General features: G+C 35.0%; 1 protein-coding gene across 1 annotated transcript in view; it reads left to right on the forward strand.

Annotated features, from left to right (window-relative positions):
• Positions 1-14,196, forward strand: part of JhI-21 (Juvenile hormone Inducible-21) — a 49,150-nt gene extending 34,954 nt beyond the window's left edge. The window contains exons 7-8 of the mRNA XM_074186620.1: positions 1,580-1,841; positions 13,964-14,196. Of these exons, the coding sequence (XP_074042721.1) occupies positions 1,580-1,841; positions 13,964-14,106 (405 nt within the window). The 3' untranslated portion in view covers positions 14,107-14,196. The remainder of the gene's footprint in view (positions 1-1,579; positions 1,842-13,963) is intronic.
• The last annotated feature ends 998 nt before the right edge of the window (positions 14,197-15,194 follow it).

Consider the following 15,194-nt stretch of genomic DNA (forward strand, 5'->3'; position numbering starts at 1 on the left):
TAACCCTTACGTACAACCACCCACATCATGCAAAACGATCAGATTACCATACCAACATTATTAAAAATACATAGGACATAGTGGTATCAATATCTGACGCGCTCGAGTATGTCCATGCAACAGTTTTTTTACATATTTAATAATCTATAGCAGCTTCCCCCACCGATGAAAAAGTATAAATTATATAACATTTTTTTTCTTATCATCTAAGCTTTGCAACCTAATATGTCTCTATGTAAATCCCCATTTTGCATTGGGCCATTGTTTTGCGTGCCGTGTGGCATGTGGCACCGTCTTGTTGAAACCACATGTCAGGCATGTCTAATTCTCCCATTTTGGGCAACAAAAAGTCCGTAATCACCACACGGTAGCTCTCGCCATTCACAGTAACGTTCCCGCCATTGCCGTCTTTGAAGAAGTACGTCCATAATGCCACCGACCCATAATCCACACCAAACAGTGACTTTTTCGGGATGCATCGGTAGCTCTTGCAATGCTTGTGGCTGGTCTTCACTCCAGATGCGGCAATTATGCTTGCTAACGTATCTAATCAACCAGAAATGAGCTTCGTCGCAGAACAAAATTTTTCGATAAAAATGTGGATCTTCCTCCAACTTTGCCAGTGCCAATTCACCAAATGTTAGACGTTGTGGGAGGTCGTGTGGTTTCAATTCTTGCACCAACTGTGCAAGTGGAGTAACAGAGGCCCAATTGCTGCGAACGGCGGCGAATCGACATTTCACGGTCATCACGAACACTGGCGGATACAGCCGCAATATTTCCTTCGGTCCTCAGTCTACGTATGATAATAATGTCCAATAATGTAAACTGGGTTCAAAATTTAGTCACAAGCTTCCGAATAGCTGCCTCAGTAGCCGATGAAACTGCCCATAAATTGGAAGAAGTTCACTTTCTTCACCGAGCATGAATTTTGATAATAACATTCAATAATTTGCAAGCGTTGTTCATTCGTAAGTCGGTTCATGGTTAAATTATAGACCAAACTGAACAAGTTTGACAATGACACTAGACACGATTCACGCGTAATCTGTCAAAAACAGTGTTGCCAAAATGATACCAGCAAAAAAAATCACTCATTACTTTGAAGCAGCAACTGGTATGCAACTTTCCTTGAACTAACGAATATTTCCAAAATGGAATCCTATAGCGTTACTTTATTAATTTATATCGCGGGCTATATATTCAGGTTATCAAAATTATCTGAGGCACAACGTTAGTTAGGGAAGCTATAGATTATGCTGTAGACGACCCCTCCCGATATAGAAGGCCCCGACACTCTGTCGATTGAGGCCCTCATGTTCCCCGTTAAAGGACGAGTTGATTTTGCATCCATCCCACCCAGTACTTCTTCGACAAAATTCAGCCAAAAGGGTAAGGGAGCTGGGCTCCAACCTGGATGAAATCAAGACGACGAACAGGTATCTGAGGCATTATAAAATGTTGAATCAATTTTTATATTCTAGATTCACGTTTTTAATAAAACGGAATTCTATACCCTAATTATTGTTCATATTATCTCAGTAATTGTTCACTGAATGTTTTTATTCATTTTTTCTAGTGCGTTACTTCACTCGCCATGCTGTTTATAAGTGACGTCTACGTGTTGATCAATTACTATGGACAAATACTGTGGCTGTCAACTGGTGCTAGTATAGCTGGAATGTTATGGATCCGTCACAAGGAACCAAATATGGTTAGACCAATAAAGATTCATACTTCAATACCAGTCCTGTTCCTTATCTGTTGCGCCTTCATTATCGTGTTTCCCATACCTAAACAACCATGGAACACTGTTGTGGGACTTGCCGTGATTCTTTCTGGTAAGTCTATTCTAAACTGTACGCTTGTTCACAAAAAAGATTTGAAGCTTTAATAATTTCTAGTTATTATATGCGAGCGCTTTCGATAGCAAGCTGTGCTATCATCTTCATGACTACTCAAACTGAACGTTTTATCTTCTTGTTTGTTTTTTCATACGGTTAGAACGCCTTATACTAAAACCAATAATGATTGAGAGTAGAAGTAAGCCCAGTTGACAGCAAATCGGGGGCGTGCTTATTAATTTTTGAGAGGGTTAAGAATGAAAGAAAAATTCTTAGTACAATTAGTTAAAATATTCATACACATTTTTTATTTATTTCATTAAAACTTTGCAATATCGTAATTTACCTAATCATTATAGTCATTAGGTGGGCCTTATGAAAACGGAGTAATAATCGTGGTAATTATAGTAGGTACCAAATAAATTAAATTAACTTTTTTTTACTATTGGGTTGCAGCAATTGATAAGTGAACTCTTTATAACTATTCTCAAGATTTCGACTAACTTAAACTCATCGTCAGGGGTACTAGAAAATACAAATTACAAATTTTTGATAATAGAATATAATATAAATGTAAATGTACAAATTTTCGTCTAATCTTCAACCTCAGATTCGTCACTGTTGCTACCGCTATCATCAAAGTGAATTATGATTAATAATAATAATAATATTTATTCACCATTTGTGATACATAGCGTATATATGGTAGGTCAATGATTATTTACAAAAAACAGTACGTCACTTATGAATAAAATTATGGGATCAAAGCTTGAATAAAAATTAATATTTGCATATACAAAGGTATAGGTACATATAGATATATAAAATGCTAATTGAAAAATGAATAAAAAAATGTGGCAATTTTGCTTGCCGTGGTCAAATAAATATACATATGTATATATTTACATATATACATATATTTACAAACATGTACACACATATTAAAAAAAAAAAACGATAAAATCGCCAGTCAGAACACTGAAACTCAAAACAGCAAGTGAAAATTTAGAACGATTATATATCTTATTATCCTTCTGTGAAAGAATCCTCTAAATATTCCTTATGACTGTAGTAACATTTGTCCAGTAATAACTTTTTAACTTTCTTACTGAACAAAGTTGAAGAATTCAATCTCTTTATAGAAAGTGGCAGTCTGTTATAAAAATTTATGGCATTATATAACGGAGATTTTTTGAAATGATCACTCTTATGAGAAGGGACCCTCAGAGCAGTAGCATATCGAGTATCACGACCGTGAATGCTCAAGTTCGTTATATACAAGTCAAGGTTCCAGTGCACAAAAATGACACATTTCATTATATAAATTGCGGGTGCAGTCAACAAGCGTTCTCTTTTGAAAACGGGTCTACAACTTTCTTGGTACCCCAGGTTGAATATCAATCTTATCAGTCGTTTTTGAGAGATGAAAACTCTAGAAAATTCCTTGCACATCCTCAAGCCATTATGTTGAAACTAATGTGGGAGTATGCATTTGCAAAGCAAACATTTAGTAAACCAAACCTATGTAAACAATGTTTCAACTGTTTGATCGAATAATAAGCAGAATTGAGTTTACTGCACACTTTTTGTATGTGACTTCTCCAGGTGAGATTCTCATCTAAAATAGTTCCAAGAAAATCAACTTCTTTTGATAATTTTATGTGATTCAAAGTGACTAAATTACAACAGAAATCCCTCCTAACAAATGTTTTCATCAGCACTGACTTAGATTTATTTAAAATCAGTTTGTTACGTTGACACCAACTACTGAATTCGTCAATAACTAAATTAATTTTCATCGATAATTAATTCTCATTTTTTCCAGAAACAGTGATTGTAGTATCGTCAGCGTACATAGTTATGTGACAATCTGATATGAATTCAGGCAAGTCATTGATAAAAGTCAAGAATAACAATGGACCCAGAACAGATCCTTGTGGAACACCTAGTTTCACATCATAAAGAACTGATGTAATTCCATTACATTTAACCACCATGTACGATTCTATCCAACACAACACATTATTGGGAAAGCCCATTACTAGTAATTTTTTCAATAGAAATTTGGAAGAAACAGTATCGAATGCTTTTGATAGATCTAAAAAAAGTGAAAAAACCAGGTTACTATTATCCACTTGTGCATAAATATAGTTCAATAGGTGATAAGATGCAGATTCAATTGATTTACTCTTCCTAAAACCATGTTGATTATTGCAGAATAGGTCATTTTGTTCAATATACATCAAAATTCTATTACCTATTATTTTCTCAAAGAGTTTTGAAAAGGACGAAATCAACGAAATCTGTCTATAATTGTCAATTTCTGTTATCCGACCTTTTTTGTGCAATGGAAAGACAAGAGCCCTCTTCAATTCATCTGGGAAAAACCCCCATAAAAGGACTGGTTAAGCAAAAAAACTAATGGTTCAATAATTATATCAATAATTTGCTTTACAGTAACAATAGACATATCATCAATACCAGCTGAATTTTTGTTCCTCATATTATCTAAAGTTTTCAAAACTTCAAGCGGTGAAATTTGTGAGAGATCGAATTCATTTTGAACGACAATATTCTTGGCAAAAGTACATGGTAGAACTAAGTTACATCCAAAATGATCCGAAATTGCTGTTGCAGCCGCTGAAGAGAAATGCCTAGCAAAAAATTCTGCAACCGTATGTTGATCTTCAATTTCTTGATTGTTATATTTCAAAGCTATACATGCTGGATTTTTATTTTTAGTTTTTTTCCCAAGTTCATTATTTATGATAGTCCATACTTGTTTACTTTTATTGTTGGAGTTATATATTTTTGCATTATAATAGTTGGTCTTTCCTTGTTTGATTTTTAATCTGTGATTTTTTAGTTTTGCCCTATAACTATGCATCATATCAGGGTTTACAGTGTTACTAGAAGAAATAAGCCAGAACATGTCTTTTAATGTTTTTCCTTCTCGTATGATATCATTTGTTATCCATGGCTTGGAAATTTTTTGTTTTAGTTTTATATTTTTGATAGGACACGAGACACTGAATCACAATTCAGTGGTGTATCACACTTGATAGTTTTGTAACGTTTCATTTGAAATAAGTAGCATTATCAGTGACACCAATCGAATGGAAAAATAATTCATTTTATAATGAATTTTCGGGAGAAAATAAAACCAATACAGAAAATGAATTTTACATATCAAACTACATTAATTGCTCGAATTGACGACCTCTTTGTTGAATGTGCATAAATTGTCTGTCCATACAATTTCTGTAGTAATTTCCTAGCATGATGGATGAAATGCTATTACACGCATCTCTTTATTTTTTTCAATGGTCAAAATCTGTAGTGGGTGTCAAAAAAATGTATCCTTTATGTATCCCTAGACGAAAAATCTGAGGGAGTGAAATCTAGGGATTGAGCTGGTCAGGCAATTGATCCATTGTCTCTTTTTTTGGAACTGTTACATTTAAATGATTCCCAATTTGTGCATCTACTGGGAACCGCAGGTTTTCTTTTCAGCTAGAACGGGAGTCAAACTATGCGTACTTGAGCCTTGTTCTGTTATTTCTGACTGGGTACTCGAAATATTATTATGTTCTTGTCAAATATCAAACTTTTGTAGCTGTTTAACAGTGTGAATATCTGATCCAACAGTTTTGTTACGGTTTGGAATATAGCAGTGTTAGCACATGATAAAAAAACGGCCTGTATACGCTCTTCTTTATATAACGTTTTTTCCTCGGCAACTGATGTTAAAAAATGTCACTTTTTGGTTACTGGGTTCGGTAAGTTCAGGCGCCAACATTTTTAGGGTGATGTGGTCCATTGCTCTTTTGTTAAAAGCAGAAGGGAATCCCCGATTAGCGATAGACGGTGTTAAGGTATCTCAGTGTACGATAATTTTGAACCGGTGGGGATGCGACATTATAGAGTAGGCTTTAATTACCTTTTAGATGAAAGTTTCATACATGCAGTTGAGCCGCGTTGAAATTAATCGAGTCCCAAGCACTTTGCTGTCTGGGTCTGTAGTAGAGATGTTACGGAGCTTCGACTCCGGTTCCGTTAAGTCGGAACTTCCGATTACACAACACAACAAAGTTTTTGTTTCGGGGTTGAAATTAGATGATTTTAATGTATTTCCACGTGTTAAAACCGAAAGTGACCATAAAAATTATATATTAGCTCTTGTTTTCAAGATATAGTATCATTATATTATATATATGTATATTGAGTTTTCAACAAATGAAATATTTCATCACCAACAGTTGGTACACATGTTTGTTTACATAACACCCCTCTCATCAGCTGTTCTTAAGTAGTAAACATAACCTATGTGAGTTTGTCAATTGTACGCACGTGGTTGCTATTGAAATTATCGTGTGAAGTTGATTTTTAAATTAATTTAAGTGCTGATCTGAAATGCCTCGAAAGTGTGTGAATTCTGTCGATAGCTTTTGCTATATATGTGGTGAAATAACATTTAAGGCTCAGAAACGTAAAATGACACCTATCGTTAAGACAGCCTATGAACATTATTTTGGTGTGAAAGTTGGGGACCAAGATAAATCATGGGCTCCTCATATATGTTGTAATTCTTGTTCCGTCATATTGCGAGAGTGGCTGAAAAATAAAAACCGGGCAATGGCTTTTGCAGTACCTATGGTTTGGCGTGAGCCTACGAATCATACAGACGACTGTTATTTCTGCTTAACTCCTCCCATTAAGCAAGGTTTATCTATGAAGAAAAGAGGAACGGTTAAATACCCTAATCTCCCATCTGCTCTTCGGCCTGTACCACACTCAGACAATTTGCCAGTCCCTTCTTCACCCCAAAACTATGAAATTTTAGAGGAAGGTGATGAAGACTGTTTAGAAGGAGCAACCCATCCTTCTACATCCTATGACCCTGATTTTGAGGTAAGCGATAGGTCTAGTGATCCGCACAGAATTAGTCAAGCAGAGTTGAGTGACCTTATAAGAGATCTTCGCTTGTCTAAGGAAAAGGCTGAGGAAAAGGTCAAGACTACAACAGTGGAATCTTCTAAAACATGATGTGAAAATATCTCAGTACAGACAGCGTCAAAAAGATTTGCTTCCTTTTTTTGAGAAAAAAGAAAACCTCGTAGTTTGTTCTGATGTTAATGGTTTGATGGACTGCTTGAATTTGGATCACACTCCATCTGAATGGAGACTGTTTATAGACTCTTCAAAACTAAACTTAAAAGCTGTACTTCTGCATAATGGAAATCAGCTACCCTCTATTCCTATAGGTCATGCAGTTCACATGAAGGAAACGTATATAAATATGAAAACACTTCTCCAATCAATCAAATATGAACAACACAAGTGGCACATCTGTGGTGATCTGAAATTCATTGCTATACTCCTAGGAATGCAATTAGGGTTCACCAAGTACTGTTGTTTTTTGTGTCTGTGGGACAGTCGGGATAGAAAATCTCACTATAAAAAAATGAACTGGTCTACACGAGACCTAAACCCTAATGAGAAAAATGTAGTTTACGAGCCTCTTGTAGATCCTAAGGATGTTCTCCTTCCCCCATTACATATTAAGTTGGGACTTAATATGTAATGGGACAAGCTTTTAAGTACTTGAGAGCAAAGTTTCCCAGGTTGAGTGATGCTAAAGTCAAGGAAGGCATCTTTATTGGGCCTCAAATCCGTGAAATCGTAAATGATCCTGCTTTTGACATGATTTTAACAGGAAATGAAAAAAGAGCCTGGGAAGCCTTTAAGGGGGTTGTACATGGGTTTTTAGTCAACAAAAGAGATGATAACTTCACAGCATTGGTTAAAGAGCTTCTTCAAGCTTACCACCAACTTGGATGCAACATGTCCTTAAAAATTCATTTTCTTCACTCTCATCTTAATTTCTTCCCACAAAACTGTGGAGCTGTGAGTGACGAACATGGAGAAAGATTCCATCAAGACATTGCCCTAATGGAACAGAGATATCAGGGCCGTTGGAATGAAGCAATGCTTGCAGACTACTGCTGGTCTGTGTGTAGAGATGCTCCAGAAGTGTTTTATAAAAGACAAGCTAAACGACAGCGATCTTACAATGAATCGGATGGACTTAATTGAAATTTGGTGGTACAAACTTCTTTTATTTGTCAAAACACTAAGAATAATGTTTTTTTTATTAATTTTGTACTTAACATATTCTAAAAGAAACATAACAATATTGTTTTATGTACTTTCACTTTTCACGTATAGTATAACTACTCTTTAAGATTAAGTACTGTATATCTCAAAAACCAGAGCTAATAAAAATTTTTTATTGTTATTTTCGTTTTTATCACCCCAAAATTAGTAGAAATTAACTAATTTAGTGTAGGAAACATTCAAAAAATATTTTTTTGTTGTGTTGTGTTATTATTACACCTTCGGTTCTGACTTCGGCTCCGACACTTTTAAATCGAAGGTTTCAATCGGAGGTCTAAGCATAACATAGCGGCGACGGCGGCCTGTGTCGACTGTTATGAACAGGTTCATACTTCATACATGTCGCGCGGTGAATCCCCCCGGCCCCCGACTCTCACTACGTGCACTCTATCTATTGTCAATTATTTTTTCACTTGTTCATTTGTTACGCACACGACACGTTTATAGGTTATTGATATTTTTTTTCATTTTTGCGGGTTATTATCAGTGAAAGTGATCTGTTTTTCTGTTGGACAATGAAACCTAAATCAAGTTGTATTTGGAACTACTTCATTGAAGTTAATTCAGATTCGGCAAAGTGTAAACTGTGTATGAAGACATATTCAAGAAAGGGAGGTACGACAACGTCGTTAAAAGGCCATTTGAAGTCTATCCATACCACTGAATATGAAGAATTTATAAAGTTAGAAACTGAAAAAAAATATTGTACAGCCTTCGACTTCGACGCCCCTTCAGGATGCTAAAAAACAAATTACTTTAAAAGAAACTTTGCTGAAGAATACAAAATGGTGCACTTCTAATGCTAAATCTATGGAAATTGACAAATTGATTTCTGAAATGATTGCTTTGCAAGATCTACCCTTCAATTTTGTGGAAGGTATAGGATTTCGGCGACTTATGCAGTTCACTGTGCCGAATTATCACTTAAGGGGAAGACATTTTTTTACTGAAAATATTTGTGGTCATCTATATGAAACATTAGCAAAAAAAATTAAGGATTTGCTCACACAATTTGAAAAGATCTCATTTACAACAGACATTTGGACTGAACCAAGTTCGAATGTGTCATTATTGAGTCTGACAGCGCATGGCATAAATAGAGATTTTAAAAAGCTAAAAGTTATTTTAAAATGCCACACATTTGAAGGAAGACATACAGGAGACCTAGTCCTAGAAGAAATTGAGAGTATGTTGATGGAATGGGGCATCATAAAAGAGAAAATTCGTTGTTTTGTACGGGACTCTGGATCTAATATGAAACAAGCAATGAAACTTGGCGACATACCTGATGTCAGTTGCACTGTACATCAGTTGCAACTGTGTGTGCGAACATTATTAGATTGTGATGAAGAAATTAAAGCCTTATTATCCAAATGCAAAAAAATTTCGACGCATTTTAATCATTCCCAACTAGCTCAGACTGAACTGCATAAAATACAAAAGGAACAACTCAACCAAGAATGTTTGAGTGTAATACAGGAGTGTAGTACGCGGTAAGTTGTATCAATTTGTGAATTTATTTTTACCTCCAGATTATTTCATTTCAATCAAAGATCTATCCACGCTAATACAATAAATTCAAATGAAACTATTAAATCGATTTTATTAAAACTTGCTGTGGTATATGCACGCTGATTATAATGAGTGTATTATTTAGTTTTTGTCATTCATTTAATTTAAATAATACTTTAAGTTATACTGTAAATTAGTGTATATTATAAGAGTTAATTAGTTTAATTAATTTGTTACAGGTGGAACAGTACATTTTATATGTTGGAAATAATGCTTAGAATACAGGATTCTCTATGCCTGTACGCAAGTAAACACAACATCTCTCAGTTGTCTCCTGAAGAATGGCTGCAACTTCCTTTTGAAGAAATTACCCGAAATATGAGTGACAATGACACCAGTATCTCATCAGTAATCCCACTTATACACAAACTAAAGTTTACATTACACACTGAAGGCAGTAAACAAGACACAAATGAAAAATTTAAAAGTATAATAAAATGCACCATCGATCAATTAAATTCCAAATTTGGTGACCTTCAATCAAACAATTTCTTTGCAATAGCAACATATCTAGATCCTCGATATAAAACAAATTTTTTTAATGAAGTGGTTAAAGAGAATATTGAAACTGAAATAATGTCACTATTTGAAGCAGATACATCTAAAAACGAGGCTGATAATATTGCCGTTCCTGTAGAAAAACGGGCAAGAATGGAAATGCCAACAGAAGCTAGCCATAGTAATGTCCAAACAGTTTTGTCGAATATACCGGGTGTCAACGAATCTATTAGACAAGTCATAATTTCTAGACTATTAGGTGTAACAAAACGAGATTTGGTACAGATAAATGGTATGTGGAGAGGAGAGTTTTCACATATTTTTCACTTTCCGGTCACTTCCGGTTTCAGCGGAAATGGCTCCGGTTCTGAATTTTTAAATGGAACACCCTGTATATTGTAACATTTTTGGATTTCTGAGACAATTCTGGATCAGAAACTGACATTTCCGGAAGTTTTTCAGCCTACTTGATTTTTTCAGAGTCACTTTTAAAATTGCATCTAGGTGGCCATGATCGGACGTAAACTAATCTATGGACTTCAGGTGATATCAGAAAATTGCAATAGCGGAGTTTTAGTGACTAGTGTGTTGAATATGAATGAGACAAGTTTACAAAATAAAATTTTCGTGTCTAACTATTATTTTTCAAATGGCGACCATTTTTTGACAAGCAATTTCCGAAAAAAGGATTTTTTGACGAATCTAACGTTACTAATTTATTTGCGATTGGATCAACAAATTTAACAAATTTAACTAATAATTTCAGCGATGCACTTAGATTTTTTGCAATATCCTAAGTTCTTGAAAATTCCACTATAGTAAATTTTCAAAGTGCATCCCTCCTTGTTCAAGACACATTTCAGCTCGTTCAATTGTTTCTCTCAACACGTTTTGTAACATTTGAGGCGATATACTTCTAAATGCCTGTTGAATCCTTTCTTCTAAGATTTCGAGAGTGGCTGGGGCTGTTGCATAGTAGACCCTTTCTTTTACATATCCCCAAATGAAGAAATCTAACACAGTCAGATCCGGTGAGCGGGCAGGCCACCGTACTGGACCGTTGGTTGCAATAACTCTATTATTAAAATGCTCTATTAAAAAATCAAGTACGTCTCTGCTATTATGGGGTGGTGCTCCATCTTGCTGGAAGTAAATTTGCCGTAAAACTTCTAAAGGCATATCATTAAGATGATCCTCGATTTCATTTTGAAGAAAACCCAAGTATCTAACCCCTGTTAATTGACCTTGAAACAATATTGGACTAATTATTCTGTTTCCAACGATACCAGCCCAGACATTGACGCCAAACCTTTCTTGAAAATTGCCCTCTCTCATTGCATGTTGATTTTGTTGGGCCCAGTACCGACAATTCTGCTTATTAAACATGCCATTATTTGTAAACCGTGATTCGTCGGAAAATAGAATGAAGTTGATAAAATTTGGGTTAACTCTATGATTTTAAAGCAACCAATCACAAAATACTACTCTTCTATTGCCGTCGTCAGCATACAAATGTTGATGTAACTGATATTTAAATGCTCGATATCTGTGCTTTTTCAGTGTTTTTCTTGCTGATTCGTGACTTATCTGCATTTCTCTACTAATTTCTCTTAAAGAAACCGTTTTGTCAACTTCTACCATAGCAAGAACGTTAATCTCAGTCTCCTCATTTATGACAAACCTCTGTTCTGCGTCTCGATTTCCCTCTTGCCTAAAACGACTCTCAACATAGGGAAAATACTGATGAGATGGGTGTTGCCGATTGGGATATCTCTGAGCATACAACTCAGCAGCTTTCCTTGAATTTCTGTGGCATTCTCCAAACAATAACAACATATTCACTTTTTCACTTTGAGTATACATTATTTCGACGAAAAATTAAACTAAAATTAACGAAAATCAAGAGAAACTTCTACTTTCTGCTCATAAAGCTTATGTCACTGTCATAACCTAGGTGAGCGTTTTGTTCTCCAAAGTGGACTTGATGGAAATAATCGCAAAATATTATGCATCATTCCTATCCATAGCACCCTTGACAAAAGTAAATGAATTTGTATCGAGTATTTTCCTCAGTAATATTTAATTTATGTTCTTATTTGTAATCCAATCGCAAATAAATTAGTATCGTTAGATTTGTCAAAAAATCCTTTTTTCGGAAAGTGCTTGTCAAAAAATGGTCGCCATTTGAAAAATAATAGTTAGACACGAAAATGTTATTTTGTAAACTTGTCTCATTCATATTCAACACACTAGTCACTAAAACTCCGCTATTGCAATTTTCTGATATCACCTGAGGTCCATAGATTAGTTTACGTCCGATCATGGCCACCTAGATGCAATTTTAAAAGTGACTCTGAAAAAATCAAGTAGGCTGAAAAACTTCCGGAAATGTCAGTTTCTGATCCAGAATTGTCTCAGAAATCCAAAAATGTTACAATATACAGGGTGTTCCATTTAAAAATTCAGAACCGGAGCCATTTCCGCTGAAACCGGAAGTGACCGGAAAGTGAAAAATATGTGAAAACTCTCCTCTCCACATACCATTTATCTGTACCAAATCTCGTTTTGATACACCTAATAGTCTAGAAGTTATGACTTGTCTAATAGATTCGTTGACACCCGGTATTGTTAAGTAGTGATGAAGACGATGATAATACCACATCTGAAAAATGTGCAGTTTTTGACAAATTTGTTGTAATGAAAAGTATACTAAACGAGTTCAACAATGAAAAACGTATAAATATTAGTGATGATCCGTTATTGTGGTGGAAAGTAAATGGAAATACAAAATTCCAGCCGCTTCAATCAATTGCCCGCCAATATTTGTCGTGTCCAGCAGGCTCGGTAGCGAGTGAACAACTTTTTAATGGCGCTGGCCTAATTTACGACTCATTAAGAAATAGATTAGACGGAGACAAAGCTTCAAAGCTTTTGTTCGTAAAGTATAATACACTACTTATTGAGTCAATTCATTTGATCTAATTTGTTTTTTAAGCTTTTGTTCATTTAATATACCTGATGTAATATGCTACATTGGGTTTAAATTTGTTTATTTTAATTTCTTGTTTATTTGGAAATATGCAATTTTTTTTTCATTGTTTCTGTTTTCTTTTATAATTGAAAATTGAAATTATAAAATGTTGACTAAATAATGTTTTATTTGTCTTTAAATAAAAATTCTTTCTCATGCCATCACTTTCTGATCCTTCCTCCGATTCCGACTCCGATAAAGCAAATTTAAAAACTCCGACTCCGCCTTCTGTTCTGATAAAACTACCTCCTCGTTACCTCGAATAATTTCGAGTATCCACAATCGTCTTTGGGTGATGACTAGACTTATTCCTCCGAGATCTGACTATTTATAGGTCATTCGAGTGCTTTCACCTATCCCCTCTTCCCTCTCACCGCTTCATCGGTTTTAGCGGAAGCTGACCGTTTGGCGGGAGTTGGTCGTGTTTCGTTTGATTAGAGGTTTCCATATGTCGCGTATCTCTATGCTAGCTTGGCTAAATGCGTTGTTGGACAACTTGGTTTGGAATCTTTTAATTTTTAATTTTCATATCTCGTTAATAATTTTTTAATTTTCATATCATGTTAATAGTTCAATTTTTTTGGTTGTTGCTTGTATTTTATTGCATGGTAATTTCAGTTTTCTTTGCTTGATATAATTGTTATTTTTTCAGCTAACCTTTTTATTTTTTTTCAAATCAATTTATATTATATCGGACAATGAAAGTCCGAACTAATGAAATGCACCACGAAACATTGTCAACCACCTTCAAACAAATGTTTATGTTTTTAAATTTGAAAGAAATGATCGAAAACTTATTCTATGTAATCATCAATGAATAAACCTCGTTTTAATTTTTCAGGAGTGCCTGTGTACTTCATATGTGTTAAATGGAAGGACAAACCACAAAAATATTATAAATACCTGAGGAATATCACCGAAACCGTTCAATATTTGATGGCGGTCACTTATCCTGAAACGACACAAATACTTTTTCACGATTAAAGAAATGTGTATTTGAATTCTGGGACATATCGCAACTTGTACATAGTGTTACTGACAAAAATTGTGAAATAAAGAGTATTTATTCATTAATCGATTCCACCTAATTTGTTGAACTTGTAAATTATGAAGGCGTACATATTTCGAAGTAGTTTTTTTCTTGGTGTCATCGGCATCGTGTCATTAGCCCCGTGTCCTGAGTAGGCAATATTAATAATTCCCCGAGCCACCTGCTATTCGCAGTCTGTCAGCCATGTAACATTGCAAAATCATCCCAACTTGAACAAGATAAATTCTCTTGAGAAAAATATCTAGTTGAGGTTGAGATCGAACTCACCACCACCAACAAGTCGTACACTACAGAGCCTTTCAGGAAGTCCAAAGGACGAAGTCGAGAATTCGGAAAAGTCTGAATTTACCAAATTAAATGTAAGTATTGCGATGCAAAATTTTATGGACAGACAAAAATATCTATTAAAGTAAGATAAAAGGAACACATAGCACACTTAAAATATGAAAGACCTGAAAAATCAGCAGTCGCCCATCATATTTTGCAACAATCCATTCCATAGACTTCAGTTCATTGAGATTAGTTAGAAAAGGTAACATCTTTTCGAAGCTACTGACAAATGCTTCACAACCCCAATGACAATATCTTCAACTACTACAAAATGGCGGAACTTTTAATAATTGTCTGAATACATTGACATTCAACTACATAATAAGAGGTAATAAGCTTGAGGTCAGTTCAGATGATGCTTGAAATGGTTGCCTTGAACTTTCTGACATATGAACAGCCTATCCGATATTTCAAGCTGAACATTTTAGAACACAGTAACGTCAATATCACTACAAATATTTATTTTTCTCTGCCGTATATCCAATATTGAAGCAGGTTCAGTTTCGCTTCAAATAGCCCCATAAAAAAAGTCCAAAGGTGTCAAATCTGCCGAGCGGACTGGCCATTCTGTAGGACCTCGACGGCCAATTCAACGACCGGGGAAAAGTAGTATCCAAATAGTTTGTTACTTGTCGGGAGTAATGTGGTGGTGCTCCATCTTGTTGGAACACATTATCCATATCGAATTCAT

Source organism: Leptinotarsa decemlineata, unplaced genomic scaffold (assembly GCF_025532065.1).
Source record: "Leptinotarsa decemlineata unplaced genomic scaffold, Ldec_3_MD MMD2_P_RNA_scaffold_4, whole genome shotgun sequence".
Taxonomy (NCBI): domain Eukaryota; kingdom Metazoa; phylum Arthropoda; class Insecta; order Coleoptera; family Chrysomelidae; genus Leptinotarsa; species Leptinotarsa decemlineata.